Source organism: Emydura macquarii, unplaced genomic scaffold, assembly GCF_026122565.2.
Source record: "Emydura macquarii macquarii isolate MOO-44397 ecotype Brisbane River unplaced genomic scaffold, CSIRO-AGI_Emac_v2 contig_3517, whole genome shotgun sequence".
NCBI lineage: Eukaryota > Metazoa > Chordata > Testudines > Chelidae > Emydura > Emydura macquarii.
The window spans coordinates 5,549,110-5,568,434 of NW_027133654.1; the positions used below are offsets into that span (position 1 = coordinate 5,549,110).

General features: G+C 43.3%; 2 protein-coding genes across 2 annotated transcripts in view; one reads left to right on the forward strand and one right to left on the reverse strand.

Annotated features, from left to right (window-relative positions):
• MAP3K21 (mitogen-activated protein kinase kinase kinase 21) overlaps nt 1-12,072 on the reverse strand; it is a 54,164-nt gene extending 42,092 nt beyond the window's left edge. The window contains exon 1 of the mRNA XM_067536008.1: nt 11,118-12,072. Coding sequence (XP_067392109.1) covers nt 11,118-11,922 — 805 coding nt within the window. The 5' untranslated portion in view covers nt 11,923-12,072. The remainder of the gene's footprint in view (nt 1-11,117) is intronic.
• A 5,531-nt stretch (nt 12,073-17,603) lies between these two features.
• PCNX2 (pecanex 2) overlaps nt 17,604-19,325 on the forward strand; it is a 200,369-nt gene continuing 198,647 nt past the window's right edge. The window contains exon 1 of the mRNA XM_067536007.1: nt 17,604-17,756. Coding sequence (XP_067392108.1) covers nt 17,604-17,756 — 153 coding nt within the window. The remainder of the gene's footprint in view (nt 17,757-19,325) is intronic.

A 19,325-nucleotide genomic window follows, 5' to 3' on the forward strand; every position in this document is an offset into this window, starting at 1 on the left:
GTTGATGAAACAATGCTGAAGTGGAAGTAGTTATGAATTACTTTGCAGGTGTTCTACCTGCTGCTGAAGCCATTCTAAAATACTTGATAGAAATGTAAATCATGCTCTAGGAGGATGAACCCGAGTGGGGATCCACTACAATTAGACATAAAAACACTGCTATTTTAAATACTCAATTTAAATGCATGAATTAAAAGCTCTTACTAGGCAAATTAACATTATTATAAGAACTCTAAATAGTAAACGTTCTATAATTCTTAAATTAATGGAATATTCATGATTAGTTTTTCTATTTACATTCCATGTTAGAGTACTAACCTGATTCTTGTGATTTTGCATCATAGAGACTGCCACCACCATTAGAGAGACACTATCAACTTGAAAACTTTTGAATAAACTCACTCTATTATTTCAGGTATTATATACCTATCCATCCCCTTCCAATTTTTTAAACAAATAAAACAAGTCACTTTTCCTATTTTGTTTTTAAACCTAGTTTTCCTCTCACCTCTCTCTTTCACCCTGCAACTGGGGAAAAATTCTGACCATAATGCAGGGAGATTCAAACATAAAATGCTCATAAATGTTACTTGTAACAGTAGTAATCACTTCTGCCTAAAATTTTAATAGCTGTTTAAATTTGTACAGAATTAAAGAAAGAGCACCCGTCCATTCATTCTAGATGCCCTTAACGTCATTTGAACACAACCAACAAGAATTTCCTTCAGCATCTCTACCTAATCTATAAAAAGAGCAAAGCCAGGTACATTAAGAATTGGTGTACCCAAACCCTACTTAAGGGAAACAGTAAGCCCAGCAGATCGGGAGTGATCTGCCCAATTTTTCCACAGTTCTCATTTCAGGAAACTACTTATATCCTCCTCCCCTCAGTTTGAGTCTTGGGCATTCCCCTCCAAAACAAATCAATGTATGCTGCCCAATATGCAGTCCTCTGCCAGAGTGGCAGTAGGGTCTTCTCCACAAAACAGAGCCCCATCACTTCTCCCTGGATTGGATCCTAGTCCACACAAAAAGAAGGAGCAGCCCACTGAGTAGATCTGATTGAAGTTTTTCCAAAATTAGTTTTGTTTCATTTTTTAACGATTTGTCAAATTTTTGACTCTACCCAAAAAAGGTCACATTTTTCATGAAAAGTGTGTCTGGTTTTTCGACCAGCTCTAATAAGGAGCAGGGAGGCCACAGCAGGTAGCAGGCCCCGTTCCTACTACCCCCTGCAGTGTTTCCTGCTCATAACAGAAGAGTGGGGAGCTGGCTGCTGCTAACAGTGACAGCAGCATTGGAGATGCCTCTCTGTAGACTGAGGAAAACAAGACTGCTTTTTCACACCTTGAAAGTTTCTCTCACAACAATTTTAACTAAACACTTCTTTTTAAAAAAAATGAAAACAAAAATTCTGCAGAATTTAATGACACTCGAACTGAAAAATTCCTGCTTGCCCTGGGCAAGTGGCTTTTCTGAGTCCTGGCCCAAAGTACTGTATATACATACTTCAGTGCAGAGTTAAGGAGAATGCCAAAGATTCCATACTTTGACAGTTTACAAAGAAACCAAACTTTTCTTCCCTTTCCAAGCTGGCCCAGGCCTTCATAATTTATAAACAAATGCTTTACTAGTCGCTGGGATGACTCGAGAAAAGTATTGCAGTTTGGTTTTAATGGCAAATCAATAAACACAAAAATAAATTCAAAGCTTCTTTTCAAATTTCCAAGATTATTGGGGGAAAAATTAAACAATGAACTACAGTGGTGAAATAGTTACCACTGCAGTTTTAAAAGGAACAACAAGTGAAGGAGTAGACTTATCAGGTCTGAGCTAAAAGCACAACCGTCAAAACACAGATTTCAGTAGCTACCAAGAGAACAAAGCTTGATTGTGCTGCCAACGTTGGCATGTCTGGGGCTGATTTAACTGGAGCTATGACCCAGGCCTAAACACAGAAGCATCAACTTGGCAAGAAACTGTCCTGGGAAGGGGAGGGGGGAGAAGGGTGAGACTATGAATTTATCCAAATACTTTCACTTTCCATATTAGTATATATTACCCACGGTTTTAATACATAAGGGTTGGATGCCATGAAAAGATTTTTAAAACAGCTTTAAAAGTGTAATTTTGGTACTTTGAGTTACAAGTGCAGGGATAAGGTTTCAAGAATAGGAAAGTGTGGAGGAAGAAAGCAAACATGATGGAATTTAGGTGAAATCCCAAAAGAAAGTTACAAGCTTCTAACATTCATGAAAGTCAGAAATTTAACTCTTCTGTGAAGTTATGAAGTTTGTTGCTATCATTATACAGAAGGGTAAGTGTCCACAAATTAATTTGCGTTTAACAAGCACGCTAAAATATTTGTCTGATCTCAGAACCCCATGAGTAATTGTAGCTCATTCATCAAATTCAATGGGAGACTCCATCATCAAAATATTTGTACTATTAAAGCCAAATGTGCACCTAATTTTATTCTGCTATGTGTACTAATTCTATCGTCAGAAAATGAAAAATGAAGTGGGGTTTTTTGGTTTTTCCTTTTAAGCCACACACTTTTTGGAGCCACTGTCAACTTAGGGCATTAGAATTAGTTTCAGAAAGAAGGAAACACTGGAGACTTAACTTTGTCCAAGTACCCCGAATAATAGTTCAAAGAAATAACCCATCTACACATTTTAAAAACACTTATTTTACAAGGCCATTGTTAGTTCAAAACCTATTATATGGGGGCTGAAAATAGTTTTAGAGATAAGAAACTGACAGTCTGCAAACAAAAAAATCAAATAGCTAAACTGAAGAATCTAAAGGTTAAAGAATGTATACATTGGTGTTAAAGTTCCAAAGTTAATTTGAATGTTACTTCTCTGCTTTTAACAAATCAGTGTAAAAATATACTTTTAATGGAATTTCTATGTTCTAGGTAACAGTGCTCAAACATATTCATTAAATTTACGACATCCATTCATGCCAGAGTAAAACTTAAAACAGAAAATCAAGCTGGATCTTCTCATGTTCACCAGCACCTGAATAGAAGTAATTTAGCTATCACCAATCAAAAGCTCCAAAACACAATCATTTTTCTTTTAGAAAAAGGGTTACAAACAGAAAATTCATGACATGTTTGGACTAGAATTGACGCTTCTGTTTCAGTTAAGAAGAGGCCACACAAACTACACTCACCAAGATTTCCAGTGGAGAAACTTGACTGGAAGGAATTGGAGATGGAATTTGGAGGAAAGGAACTCAAAGCAACAGTTCTAAAACAGCTCAATTATTTAAGACAGATATATTTAATTATTATCTTATAAACAAAGATGGGGCAGTTGTTGGGGTGGTAAATAGGGTCAAGGGAGAGACAAGAGCATGACTGTGTTTTTGAAAGAGCCAGTAGCTGGTCAGGGATGGATCAAAGACGCAAAACACAATCTTAACTCCAAACAAAATAAATGAATAGATCAGAGTTAAAGCTGTGTTTTTAAGTGATTTTCAGTTGTTTGCTCAGCTTACTGAGGGCAGTAGTCCTGTTGAAATAAAATTGCATACTTTAGAGGAGGCACTAGTGTTGTGGAATGGTGGAGTGTTGTAACTGTAGTGGACTAATGCTTGAAAAATTAGTTTGTGCTGGGTGTGACTACTGCCTTTAGTGTACGAGTTTCTTGCTTTTGGTATTTGCATTGTGAGGAAAAGTATCTAATCAACCTTAACTCTAATTTAAAGAAGTTTGTGTATGGGATTTTTAATTATGTTCTATTGTTAGAGTCTAGGATAGAGTTACATTTAGAGGAAGCAAACAAAAGTTTACCTATCTTCAACCACATATGAGATAACAATTAGATCATTCACTCTTTGGAAGCTTAAGAACTTTATACACAAACATTGTATTGCACAGACTCAATACAATAGCTCTATTTCCAAGAGATAGACATTGTATGAAAAAAAATGCATTAAATAAGCTACTGAGATTTTTTTAAAGTCATGTTGCAACTAGTCAAACTGTAAATTAGAATTACTAGTTTACAGAAACTACTTTATCCACTGCAACCTAGTTCTTGTTAAGTTAAGTTGCTACATGTAGAGGACAAGTTTATCTCCAAACCCTAAATTAATTTTAACACCACTTTCTGAATTAAAAAACACGCACAAAAAATACAATGCACAACCCACTTAGGAACAGCTGGTAAAGTGTAAGATGTCTTTGCTATAAAGTGCTCTGATGGTCTGGCAAATCCAATGAGTCTAATTTTTAGTGCTGCTGAGCATGTGCAACTCCCACACAAGAACATGGGAATGGCAGATGATCCGGGGGAGATAGAATAAAGACCTTGATGTTGTGACAGTACATTAAACCATGAAAAAAGATCCTTGAGAACAGTACAAAAAAAAGAAATATAAAGTAAGAAACGCAAAGAAGTGACCTAATTTTACAAAAAATACATAGATAAGAGAGGTGGCACATCCATGCCACTGAATTAGAACAGACCCTGTCCTTTTAGGAAAGGCTTACTTTGGAAGTCATCAGGGAGATTTGACACTAACTAAATTTTGCAAGTATTTTTCTATGCTAGCATAGCATTCTCAAAAGTTTGATGCAAGATGGACAGCAATACTACTAGTTTCCACTTACATAGCTCCTTTCTTCCACAGATCTCAAAGCACTTCACGATGGACAAGCATTAGCCCCATTTTTTAGTGAGCAAACTGAGGGACGGAGATTTTAAGTTGCTGGCTAACCTAAGGCTTCATCCCAAAAGAGTATTCCTTATTGCTTTAACAACTTCCTAGCTACAGAGAGGCTTACCCTAGAAATTTCAAGTTACTTTTAATCTTTTCTCATTGGCCAGGATGGGTGCCATTACATAGGTAATTACTGCTTGCTTTCTCTCTTTTTTTTTTTTTGGTGGGGGAGGGAGGGAGAGGAGGAAGGGTAGGAGTTCGGTTATTGGAAATATTTAATTAAATAAGCATTTTCCACTTCCATTATGCGTCACCCATTGAGAGTTTATTCCTAAGCAAAAACAGTTAACCTGAAGTTAAGGCTAAATAACAAACAAAAAAAGCCCTTGGAAGTACTTTGTATTTTTTTAAGTGAACTCACTTTAGAAAGCCTGGAAATTGCAAATTAAGGATTCACCACTATAAAAACACCAGAAACATTTGTAATCCTTGTGGATTCGTTTGTTAATCCTGCAAATCTCTCTCTCTCTCTCTCTCCTCTCCCATCCTTCATAAAATCAAAGGAGATGACAAGAAAACATATACCCACATCCCTCAGTGACTCCAGAATGGAAACGGTCCTCAAAGTTTCTGAATGAAGCCATGGGTTTGACTCCAATGGTCATACTGAGAGCTCACCTGTTTAGAAAAGTGTAGCCCATATAGGCTATAATAAGCTAGAGTTTAATCTATCAAAAGCCAAGAATTTTCCTCCACAAGGAGAGGACAGAGAAAGAAAAACTGGAGAGAAATAACCCTGAGTTAAGGGGGTTGGAAGAGCAACTCGAGGGGAACAGAGGCTTAGCAAGACTTCAGTATCTCTTTTTTTCTCAGCTGTTTTAATGATACTCACCACCATAATTTGAATGGTCCTGCTGCGAAGGACCTCAGGGAAACTCCAGAGATACTGTCTGATTTTTACCTTCCTCATAAGCACCTGAGACTCTACCCCAGCCAGAAGCAAGGCAACAGCAAGTGATTTGCTTAACAGCTGACAGTTTAATCAGAGCAGGCTCTGCAGAGTCACAAGTACACTCCCTGGACCTCTGTCCTACTATTGTCTTGGACACCTTCTCACGATCCCTTTCTGGTGCCTCTTACCAATGGCAACAGGCTCTTCCATAGCTCCAAAATAGTCAATCTCTGTGCGTTTGGGGAAGGAAGGAATCCTCAGCATATTTTACATAATAGAATCTAATGAGCATGCGAAAATACTATCTGTGTGGGTTTTTATAGTGTTAGTCTATTTGCATCACATTTGTTTATTCAGCTTTTAAAAACAAGTTTCCCTATTCCCAACTTAGTTTAAATAAAGCCACATAAGGGTAGACTGTCCATTTTCTGTGGTTTCACTGTTCAATTTGTATGTGTGATTCCTTTAAATTGTAAGTTACTCCAGGTTTCTATTGAAAGTTTCCTGCAGGTACTAACACCTGTACCCAGAATGTGGAGCTTGTTTTCTACAGGTGGAGGCACTAAACGTTCTAAAATCAGGCACTGAAATTAGACTAGGATTTGGACGGTGCAGGCTAATACATGTTATCTAATATGCAGTATAGAATCCTAATCTCAACAAGGCCGTGGAAAGCCTGCCAAAGGCTCCAGTAAATCCAAAGCTCCCCAGCCCTCTCATGTAATTTGGTGCCCTTGTCCAGAAGCAAGTGGTTTGACTCTCTATAAGGAGAGAGTTAAATATTTAAAGTAAACAAACAGTTATGGTCACCTAAACACCCTTAACTTTTTCTTCTGTATTGTAATTGTTAACCAGAAACTCTTAGATAAACATTCAACCATCACAGTTTCATTAAGTCAAACAGCAACAATAAGACAATACATTACTTCAATATTAACAAACCCATATGATATTTAAATAAGATTGGAGTTTCTGATTGGTTTCAGATTGTACCTCAAAGACACAATTAAGCATGTACAGGTAAATATACTTGTTGAATGGTTTTAAATATTTTCTTTTTCTTCAAGTGGAATCTTAATTTATAGTTTCTCAAATAATTTCTTATGTTTTGAGAAACTACCATGATTTCTTCAGGATTTTTTAAGCAGATATGTTAGATAAAGATAGGTAAAGTCCTCCTTGTAATCTTGATTTATGTTTTGTTGCCTTGGAATTTCCTTAGTTTAATACAAAAATTTGGAATTGCTTAGAGACAAGAGACCCTGCAAGCCACCCAGAGATGGACATATTCCTTCCCAGACAGCCTCTCCCTACATTACGGCCATCCATCACATCTGGATCATGAAGACTCTTCAAAACATACAATGCATGCAAGCAAATTGGTAAGTGTTACTATCTATATTAAAAAGGTAAAAATGTGTTATTTAAAAATGGACATATCTTTGTTTTGTATTTTTGTCATGACACCTTTAAGAGTTAAAGAGGGAGCATGGGGGAGCACAGTTATGCATGCCTCTCCCCCACTTAGCTAAAAGCAGAGCGTTACCCCTTTACTTGTGCTTCTGGAAGCTCATCTTCTCCAGAGCTTCTACTCATCCTGTCTCTTCACAAGTTGCATGAAACAAGGACACATCAAAACAGGAGAGATGGATCCTATATAGGGAGTTTATGCTTGGAGCCTTCCTGCATGACACAGTACTGACATCTGCCAGCTAAATCCGTTAGGTAGGTCCTAATCACTTTTTCCTCATAATACGTGAGCACATTCAAAACAGATAAGAGGAAACAGTGCATAATTAACCAATAGAATTAAATTGCCTTGATGTTCCTTTCCCCTACCCCCATCTATATTTGCCTCCTTTTTTTTCCTCCCTGGTAGTTTTCTCTTTCTCCACAGGGATGGAAAAATGATAGATCCTGGCACCTCCAACTCTCCTTGTCATCCAGGGATAAAAAGTACCTGCTACTGGCTTTCCTTCTCCTGGATTCTGGTTCAGGGAAGTTTACACAAAGCTAGCCTGCTTCTATACTCAGCATTCTGCAAAAATTTCATTGCTGCCGCCCTGAATCAGCCAGCATTTTCTTCTCTCTATTATATACCAGTTTGGCAGCTGTGAGATAAGCTCCTGGACTGTTCAGAAGACCCCCAGCTCCACTAGATGACTTGGGAGGGGGATAACGTTTGTTTGCTCATATTCCACGTGTATTGCAGTTGTTTATGCTAAATTATTAACATCCTGCACCAGGTAAGGAGTAGGTCAGTGAGTCTTGGGCCAGTTTTTGCTTCCACTGATGAAAATAGTAAAAAACACACCTCTTATCTGAATAGAGTAGAATCCAACCCTTGAGTCTGACGGACCCATTAGTGGACAAGAGGATGCTATCAAAGTGACAGACAAATTTCAGATTCAGGTATTCCATTTCATGAATATATTTCAAAACAGTAAGTACACATTAGTACATGAGTACCTAGACACACTCCCAGACTGTGTCTACATTAAGGTTTTTCCTCTAACTTTGAGACAACTCAAAGTATTTAGATGCCTTTCATCATCTTGACCCTTGTCACTCTGTGTATAGACCTGGCACTGGCAGACAGAATGCATTGACTGATGATCTCCTTCTGGTAGACTGATTGTCCATGCTGGTATTATTAAATCTATCACCTACTTTAGATACTACTGATCACAAGATGCTGTTGACTAGCCTGCAAACCTTGGCAGGAGTGAATGAGGCTGCCCTTTAGCTGCTTTGTTCTTTTCTTTTGGAAAACTTTCAATAGGTAGTTGTGGGCACCTGATTCTTTTCTCAAAGGACTCGAATGCAAGGAGCTGCTTGTGCTAGTCTACCATCACCCCATTAAACATGTATATTTAGGAGAGTACAGAACATAAGGGGTTGTGTTTTCAGTATGCTGATGACATCCAACTCAAATGATGACGTGGTGCAGAGTCTCAACCAATGTCCCACTGAGATTAGAATTAGATGAGAGTTGAGCTGGTTGAAGTTCAACCCATACTAGACAGAAATGATGATGATGGGTTGGGAGAAGCAACCAGAAAAGATTCCACAGATTATATAAATCCCTATTACCGAGGAAGTGTCTCCACAATCACTAGAGTTCACAATCTGGGGGAGATTTTAGACCCCCAGCTTCCGTTAGATCATACTGTAGCCATAATCAAGTCATATTTTTAACAGCCACACCTAGCCAGGAGGTTGTGGCCTCTTTCAAATGTGGACCTTGCAATTTATCTATGCCTTTGTCATCTTAAGATGTCTAATCTACTGCAATGCCCTTTTCATAAGGTTAAACCTTAAGACCATTCACAGACTGAAGACGCAGCAGCTCACTCATTGAATGTGGCAGGACAATGGTACTCTGGACACAGGCTACCTGCTGGTCTTTGAGTAGAGTTTAAGGTGTTGTCTGTGACCTCTAAAACCCTGAACAGCCTACCTGAAAGATCACTTCTCTCCTTGTAACATACCACAGCAGCTACAGTCGGTGGAAGCACTCAAGTTGGATCCTTCGTGTTAAACCAGAGGGGGCTGTCAATTGAATGTTCTCAGGGAGGGCCCCAGGACTCTGAACTTCTTCCCCGTCTTTGTCCAAAACAACCCAAAGTTGATGATCTTCCAGGCACACTGCAAAAGCCATTTGTTTGGTAGGTCTTTCAGAGAAAAATGAAGGTATGCTTCTGGGTATGACTTGCATATAAAAGGCTTTTCTGATGCTTTTCCATTTTCATTGTTTGTTGGTTGAAGTAAGTTGTTACTTCTGTTTGATTATTTAAAGCTGCTGACTGATTAACTACTTTTACATTGTTATTAGTGCTGATGGGTGGTTATTCTAAGTCTATTTTTTGTCAAGGTGCTCGGAGCTTTTTTATGGGTGTTTTTATAATGTTAACGCTAAATGAAATGAAGTTAGAATTTATTCCCACTGGTTGCAACATGAACAGTGTCGACAAGTTGCCAACAGCCACTAACATTTTAATCACTCTGCTCAGAGCAAGTCTAAACAGTGTTAAAAATATCAGCAGCTGCCAACAACTTGTCTACAAGAAAATTCCCATCACTAATTCCTTCTGGTGAAATATTGTGAAATATTACGGGGGGAAAAAGGTCTAGGATAAGAGGCCCCCCAAAAACTTAAAAATGACATTAACCACAAGAACATAGCATATTCACCACTAAATCACAAGTTCAAACATGTTCCAGGATGGTAACAACGAACTGTTGTTGGTCTCAATCCAGTTTCTAAGGGACCAGGGCCCACATCACAAAAGGATCTAAAATGCCAGCAATTTTAGCAACTCCTGCAGAGAGACCAAGGATTCACTAGGCATGAAAACTGAGCTACCCTCTCACTTCTTCAGGTGGTTTTCCATATCAAGAGCAGAGGAACTTCAATTGACACCATATCACTGTCTTTTTTTTTAAATGAAAGAACTAGAATCTCCATGTCCATTGATCTGACACCATTCATCAGTACTAAGTCATCTTAATGGAAAAAAGTGTGATAGAAGTCATGAGTATCACGTGACAGAAACCACCGTTACATCTTTCATGAATTGAAAAAAAAGGGTTGGAGAGAAAGAAAGAAGAGGACTACAGAAAATATATTTTGTGAAGTTTTTTATAACCATAGGACAGACAAGGAAGAAGAGTATTATGAGTTTGCTATTTTGGGCAGCTCTCCTTTTCTTTTTTTTTTTAAAAGTTTCTGTCTCCGAAGATTGGAACACACAGAGCAAAGTCCTATTAGATATATAGACTCTGTCTGTGCTAATTTTTAACTGAGTTTTTATCCAGTTAGTGATATGGTTGGCCTACAAATCACAGTGTTGATAGCTGGTCAGTAACAAAGACAACTAACCAACTATGTCACTCTTGCTAGAAGCTTCCGCTGGCACAAGACTGTCTTGCAGTAAGCAAATTATAACACTTATTTCAATATAGCTCTCCCTAATGATAGGGCTAACCAGTCCTCCTCCTTTCTAACTCTCTGTATAGAAGGATATCCATGACCACATTACCATGTGGCCTATTTGGAGAGGGCAGGACAGGTCATCCTCTGCTGAGATACTACAGGATGGCTGCCTGGATTTTCCTAGAAAACAATATCATCTAAATCCAGCTAGGCAATGTCGTGAGTGTGGATACACCAATAAGTTGTGTGGGCACAAACTGAACTTGTAGCCATTTAAAAACCACCATTTCTAACAGGTTACAAAAAAGTCAGTGTCAGGTGTAATGCGAACAAGTCATAATCTTGGGTGTTAGCGCCTTCAAACTGTCTACATCCAGCAGCTCGTGACAAATGTAAAGCTCTAGCAGGCCACGTCTCTCTCACTTCATAAATCTGATTTACCCAGCAACTTCTCTCATTCGCTGATCAGAATAAAAGCCACGGTTAGAACCCAATAAAGCCACAATGAAAATGCCCTCTCCACATTCAAAGAGAAGGCGTCAGAAGACTTACTGTTGCTGGATTTGAGGTCTCGGTGTAGGATGGGGACGATGGCTTCCTCGTGCAGGTAGACCATCCCGCGGGCTATCTGCACGGCCCAGTTCACCAGGATGTGCGGCGGTATGCGGCGGCCCCAGCGGCTCCCTCCAGCGGTGGTGGCCGCCCCGGTGAGGACTCTGTTGAGGGAGCCTCCCCGAGCAAACTCCATCACCAGGCAGAGGTTGGGCTCCCGCAGGCAGACTCCGTGCAGCTCGATGATGTTGGGGTGCTTCAACATGGAGAAGAGCTTGGCTTCCTGCCTCACGCTCTCGGCCGTGGCCGTGATGTCTTGGTCGGGGTCCTGCCGGGCCGCTTTCACGGCCACTTCCTGGCCCCACCAGGTGGCCCGGTACACTTTGCCGAAGCCCCCCACCCCGATGATCTCCTGCAGCTCCAGGTGCTGGAAGTCAATGTGGGCCAGGGAGCCGGGCTGCTCTCCACCGCCACCGCCACCGTCCCGCCAGCCGGGGCTTCGGGACCTGGGGCGCCCGCCCGTCTCCTGCCGCCCCAGCGGGCCGGGCTGGTAGCGGCCGGGCTGGTAAGTCACGTAGTTGGCCGGGAAGATGCCCAGGCGGTGGCGGATTTTGCCCGCCCACCAGCCATCGTCGCCCGAGACGGCAGCATCCTGGGACAGCACCTCCACCACCTCGCCCCGCCGCAGGCTCAGCTCGTCCTCGCCGCTCGCCTCGTAGTCGTACAGCGCGGTCCAGAGGCGGCCGGACGGGCCGCCAGCCGCCGAGCAGCCCCCGGCCGCCCCCTCGGAGCCCCGCAGAGCCATGGCCGGGGCCGCCGCAGCAGCAGCGTCAGCCGCGGCATCCGGGAGAGCCGCGGCCGCCCCCGAGGGAGCTCATCCTCGTTCGCTGCGCACCTGCGGGCGGGCGGCCGGGGCTCGGGCGGGCGCGGAGAGCCGAGGGCGGGGGAGGCCCGGCGGAGCGGCCCGCGGGGAACGCGGCCGAGCCCCCGGCGGGGGAGCGGGGCAGACCCGGGCCGGTCTCTGCGATGCTGCTGCTGCTTCCGCCGCCGCAGCCTCATGAGGCCAGCCCCGACCAAGCCGCCCGGCCCGAGCAGCTCCCCGTCACGCCGCTCGAGACAGCCGCCCATTGGCCCGGCCCCGCTGCCGCCTCCACCCCCCGGCCGCGCCGGATTGGCCAGCCCGGGGCACGTGATCCACAGGCGCGGGGACGGGGGCGTGTCAACGGCAGGTGCAGGTGCTCGGCTGCCTGCTCTCTCCCCGCGCGCACGGGCCCCCTGGGAGCAGCGTTGCGACTCTTGGAATTCCGGGGCGGGCCTGCGGCTCTGTGACACCTGTAGGCTGGCTGCGAGCGACGGTGGTGTTGTTAGTGGCGCGCACAGCAACCTCCTCCAGCCTCAGCGGACAGAGTTTGCAAACAAGCTTCGTTTAAACCAAGCAAATGAGGGACTCTCCCCATCCCAGCGAGAGAACCTAGGCAATCCTGCGGGGACAGAGGATTGCCCGTGTGTATATTAGGCTCTGTCTGCCCTGCTTTCTTCCACCCCTTACAATTGCCACTCATTGCTCCCACTGCTGCAGATCCACCCTTAGCAGCATGAGTGTAGACAAGATACATTTTAACTATGGTGTCATCTGCTGCTCACACCAGGTCTAGCCAAGGTGGTTAAAATGCTAGCAACTGCTGGTTGGTTGTCTACACTAGCATTCCCACCATAGTTATCTGTGGTAAGAAATTATAGTGAGAAAAAAATGTATAGACAAGGTTGCAGGGGAAAAGAGAGAAGGAAACTGAAGGAAAAAATAAAGTAAGAGAAAACAATGTAAATAATAATGATGCAAATCAGACAGCACATACAGTAGAAAAACTGGAGTGAAGGAATAAAAGGGAAGAAAGAAAAGCAAGGTATTCTGGCATAAAAATACATTAAAAATAACAAGACAAGTGTAATACACAATCTCATAAGTACCTTGTTACATTCTTCTGTAACTCTGCTGAACTTAACATAGCTGTTGCAGTACCTCAGGGACCAGGACCCCTCTTCCAAATTAGAAAGGAACTTTCCAGACTTATTATTATGGCTCCCACTGAAGAATGTCAACAAGAATTCGCTCTCCCCAGACACTGGGGCTACTGGAGTGCTATGTACATCATACCTTTTAAAGAAAGTTGGTAACATGCCAGGTATACAATTGAAAAGTTAAGCACTGAAGTCCCTAAAGGTTGTAACACCTGGTGGATTCCAATAAGCGCTGACACACAGCTCAAACAAAGAGAGTTTATTCACAGAAAAGAAGAAAAGACTGCAAATAAAGCAGTGGTTTAAAAAGGTACAATTACTAACTGAACGGTTCCTAATTTGGCTAGTAGAGGGCAGCCCCCAAGAGGATAAGGTCCCTCGGGCCTACTATGTGGGGTGCTGCCTCCAGTCCTTTAATTTAAGGTATCCTTATTGGTCCCACTGACCAGGTTTCAATTTCACAGTGCATCTCGGGGTTCCACATTGTCCTGCACCAATGTAGCAGTTCTCACTAGCAGGCTGCTTCACATATGGACAACAGGCTAAGCCACACCTCATAGGTCCTCTTTATGTATATATCCTATAGCTGCCCTTCCTAAGAACAACAGACTCTTCCCTCTCGGCCCAACTGTCAGTCATATCCACTGACCTCTTCCTAAGTAAATCCGCTTTATCTGGATCATAGTGTCTGGCACGATTTGTTATAAGTCACCATCTCATTAAGATCCCGAGTGGGCAACCCCAGTGCTCCGGGGTAGTTCTGCAGAAGGACAAAATAAAGTTGTAGATAATATTTTATTAAAAGAATGTATTTGTAAAAGTCAAATTATCCAGTATCAGTGTATCCTTATTAGCCCTCTTCCCCTTTCCTTTAATATAAAAAAGTCTTGCAGCTGTTCATGAAGTGTTATGAATATATCCTTTATCTGCATATTTGCTTGGCATTATAAAAGGAATAAAATGTAATAGCAACATTCAGCCATATGAACAAATGCCACACTTTATTTTATTTAGTATCTATAACACAACGGTTCCCAGCCTGGGGGGCGGGACCCCCTGGGGGGGGGTAACCAAAAATTACAGGGTGTCCATAAGTCTTCAGTAATATTGAGGTCATTTAGCCCTACTAGCTCCGTGCTGGGCATAGCAGCCTTGAGCTCCGTGTTGGCCAGATCGGAGAAGCAGCGCCCCAAAGCTCCACGCTGAACAGGCACAGCCCCCCCGATCTCTGTGCCGACTGGAGCAGAGGAGCTGCCTTGAGCTCTGCGCCAGCCAGAGTGGAGGAGCAGCCTCCCTCAGCCCTGCACCGGCTGGGCACCTGGCCGGAGAGGAGTAGTCTCATGCCAGTAGGGGCCTGGAGCAGCCCCAACCAACCTGCCAAGGCCCGCCTCCAATACCCTCAGTCCATAAGGGACAGAAAGGGGGTGGGGGGCACACGAGGTGTGTGGTGGCAGCTGCACCAGGGAAGGCTTAACTTCTTACTCAGGTAAGAGTAATTTGTTATTATGTAATTTAATGTTGTTATTATTATTATATGTGTTTATAGGGGTTATATGTGTTTGTGGCTGGTGAGGCGGGAGGTGGGGGAAGGAGAGGGAGAGCGTTTTTTACCTAATGTTAACTAGTGGGGATTTCACTCAAAAAGATTGGGAACCTGAGTGGCCAAACTCACTGACTGCCTAAAAGTCCCCTCCCTGCTGGGCAGAATCCTTTAGCCCCACCGGGCAGAAGCACTGAGCTCTCCACGCCAGTCTGGGAGATGGAGAATGGGATGGGGGATGCACTTTAACTGTGAAAGAGCCGCATGCAGCTTAGGCGCCACAACTTGGCCACCCCTGAAGAACGCACAATGTTTGATAAGCTATGAAATTTTTTTCTCAGGTAAAACAAGGTACTGGTAGCAGTACAATGAAAGGGTTTAAGTGTTATTTAGTTAAGTTACTATTCCAAACACTTGCCCACTGTGGCACAAATATGAATATTATTAACTGGAAATTTTTCTATAAATACTTTTTGTTCTATGTTTCTACAGAACCTTACACAATGGGGTCCTGGTCCATGTGTGGGGTTCAGACGTGCTATGCTAATATAAATAAATAAATTATATTTAAAAAAATAAAATACACATGCATATAAATTCTCTCATGGCTCCCTCTAGTGGATTTTTCTTTAAGCTAACATAAGAGTATTCAAGGATTGGAGCTTCTTGCTCTCTTCATCTAGCTTTCTCTGTAAGAATAGGAATGCCGAGGTGCTTTATCAGCAGTGCTAAATTGATTTTGGAATATAATATTGTATATCTGCATTGCATCCCCGGCAAATATCCTTATGGAATTTTTCCAGTGGCAATTGCAGAACCCCTTTTTCAGTGCAAATGTATTAATCCAAAACAAAAAACCTCAAAAAAACATGCATTAAAACAACAATAAAATTGCAAAAGTTAGGCAAAACCAAGTTTCCTGTCTAACTTTAATTCAATCCTTTGTGCATATGCATGATGATTCAGTTATTAATTACAATGATTACATACTATTTTTTCGAGAGGAACTCCTGCTTCTTCAGTGGATGGGTAGTTATTCAACATTTATTTTATCCTCTTTGTTCAACGTGTGGCTCCAGGCCTTATTTAATGCACACCTTCCAAACCCTGCACTGAATACAGAATTATTATTTTGCTCATGGGCATTTCTATGGTGCTCTCCCCATGGTATCCAGTGCTTCACAAATTAATGAATTTTTCTTCATAACACCCCATTTGAAATTAGGTGGTATTATTATTCCCATTTTACAATTGAGGAATTGAGGCACAGGCAGATTAAAGCCAACATTTTCAAAAGTATCCACTAATTTTGGATGCCCAACTTGTGCCACATAGGATTTGACTTTTCAGAATAATTAGTAGCATTTTAATAGCACTTTGTATGTTCAAAGCTCAGCTCTAATCAGTGTCTGTTATAGTTATGAGTACGTGGCATTTCTGCAAACCTGGCTCCAAGTGTATCAGGAAAATGGCACTTAGAAAATGAGGAATATACAATTAGTAGCCAACTATGAAAATGTTGGTTCAAGTAACTTGCCTATCATCAGGGAGAAACTCTATGCCAGTGGCAGGACTGGAGTTCAGTTCTCCAGAACAACATTCAACTTACTTAAGCATGAGACCATCCTTTCTCTTCCTACAATTACCTGCCTTATTCATTACCCATCTTCCACCTCCTGCAACAAATGAGGCAGGGGCTCTGCAGACAACATCACTACCCAGTCCTGATTCATTCTCACAGCACAGTCCATCCTGTGTAGTGAATGAGGCAGGGGTTCCGTGGAAAAAATAGCATGTAATCATATAACTATATGATCATGTAATTAGAGACCGTATCATACAATGGATACACAAGAGGGCTGAATCAAGTTTTCACAGGCAACCTTAATTTTGGCACTTCCTAGCTTTGAGTGCTTAAATTTGCAATCTTGATGTTATTTTAATGCAGATTTTTTCAAAAAACTAACTAGAAAAACAAAAATTCCATAATGTAGAACCATAATGACACCCTACTTGGGTCACAGCAGGGTTCAGAACTTTACAACTACATTACCACAGACCTCTGCCACCTGAGCTAACAAGTAACTGGTTGCAGCAATATATACAGTTATCCTCTATTTGGGAGAGTCACTAGAGGGGGCATGACACACACTTAACCACGGAGTTTCACGTCTATTTGTTAACAGCAGAGGAATGTAGAAACTGAGGACTCCTGGTTCAATGGTAGGTTCTGTAGGGGAGTATTACTAGTGGTCATAGATCCTTCTGTGCTGTCCACAAGCCTCTCTCTGTCCTCCTCTGTTCTTATCTGCCCCACATCACCCCAGGTGCTCCACCCCTCCTTTCCACCCTGGCTCTTATCCTCCTGACCCTCTGTTCATATCCAACCCAGGGCCCCCACATGGGCTGGGGAGGGAAAAGGTACATTTTACCAGGGCCCAGAGGCCCTGGGAGGCCCAGCCTGGGCTGCAACCCCCCTGGATATGTGTGTGGGAGGGGACGCTTGTTACAAGTTTGTAGTGGGTCGGAAAAAATTATGCTTGGGCCCTGATCCAACCGGCACATCCCAGTTCCTGCACTGGGCTGGGGTGATGGGAGGAGGGGTGATGGGGGCTGGGGTCGGGTAGGGCGGGAGGAAGGGCGATGGGTGTTGGGGGGGCGGAGGCAGGGGCTGTAGCACGTGCTGTAGGGCTGTGGGCGGGCACGGCGGCGGCTACTGAGCTCCGGAGCGGCCCCTCCCTCCTTCCCTGCGCCCGTCCGTCGGCGGCGGCGCGGAGCATGATGGGAGAATCCTCCCAGCATCTTTCCCGGTCCAGCGTGGCGGCCCCAGCGGCTGGGGCCGGGAGGAGCCGCAGCGGCCGCGGCAGGCGCAGGAGGTAGCGGGGCCGGGGAGGAGGCGGCGGCGGCGGCGGCGGCGGCGGGCGGCGATGGTGTCTCCGGCGGTGCAGCTGCTGCGGCAGGGCGTGTGGGCGGCGCTGAGCGGCGGCTGGTACCACGACCCGGAGCAGAGCCACTTCACCAACAGCTGCCACCTCTATCTGTGGCTCTTCCTGCTGGCGCTGCCGCTGGCGCTGCACCTGGTGAGGGCTGGGCGCGGGGAGCAGGGATGGGGAGGCCTGGTTAGGGGCGGGCATAGGGCAGAGCAGGCCCCGGCCGTGGGGGAGACAGGCGGGCACATGCAGGCCGCGCACGGTGGAGATGGATGGAGGGGGCAGGGCTGAGAGCCGGGCCTGGGTCATGGGGACACAGGCCGTGGGGTAGGGATGGAGCTGGGGGGCAGGGGAGAGAGGGCGGGAATTAGGGAGGGGAGGAAGAAAGAGGGAATGAGGAAGTGAATTGGCCTGATGTAGTTGGATGAGTGTTTTTTTTTCTTTATGTTGTTTATAAATCCCCCACGCCCCCCACAAACACACACTTTGCTCTGTTTTATGCATTTGGGGCTGAGGGGGGGGGGGTAGTGTCTTGTCAGTCCCCATTCAATGCTGCCCTCTTGTTGTTGGACACAGTCAATTTCATGTTGTGTATTCATACTATTTTGCTTTGTTGGGATCTTTGAATGAATTCACTGTCCTAGTTATAAATGAACTTGTGTATATATTTGTGGTTAACGCAGCTCCCTTTGAGAGGAGCGTGCAAAATTAATTCCATCCTTCCCTAGGGTATTATAATTTTGCCAGCAATATTTTCATCCTAAAGTATGGACCCGATAATCAAGTCATTCTTCATGAAAGTACATTAGCAGTTAATTTGACACTCAATAACCAATGTGGCCAAATTATACTCTCACTTTCTCCCCTTCTGTATAGAGACACAGATGCAACATAAATAATGTGTGAAAGCACATCACTTTTCATTAATGCAGTCCTCCTCCTCCTATTAGAATCTGAGAAATGCAACTAAATTATAATTTAACAGATTGCAGTAATTAGGAGTTTCATTCTGTTTGCTAAATATGAGTAGAATTTCCTGGAAAAAAACTGAAAATTTTAATCTATTCTTAGTGTTCTATCACTATGGGATGTAGGCAAAAAGAGCAAAAGCATATTGTTAGGTGGAGTAGTGCATAATTTTAGTACTAAATTCCCAATTTCTAGCTTCTAACATTGCTAACAACACTGGAAAATTTGCCATTCTTTGAGTCCTTATGGCTGTGGACTCTTACTCAACTCTGCAGATCTTGCTTTAATGAAGAAAACTCCCCTTTCTGCCACATTAAACATTCCTCACCAGTCTCCTTACACTCCTTATTGCAAAGCCTATTGCCCTGATTTTCAGAAGTGCTAAGCATCTGCAAATCCTTCTGAAGTCCATAGCAGATACAGATGCTCATCTTTGAAAATTAGGCTGTATAGCTTATTTCCTGGCAAAGATGCCATTTGCTTCCAATGAGCATGCACATGGACTTTAATCATGTAACAACACAAAGGTGGCTTCCTCCCAGGAGGCCAGGTCAATTTCTACTGTGAGTCAGGAAGAGCTATAGATCCTGTCACTGTGCTTTTAGATTGCCATTGTAAATGAGAACTTGCTCTCCGACTCTGATTTGTGGTAAAATAAAAAGTTACGTTTCTTTCCCTAGGTGTAGATAGAAATGCATCTGCAGGAAATATGACTTTTCCTGGAGGATGTCAGAAACTAATCACATATTA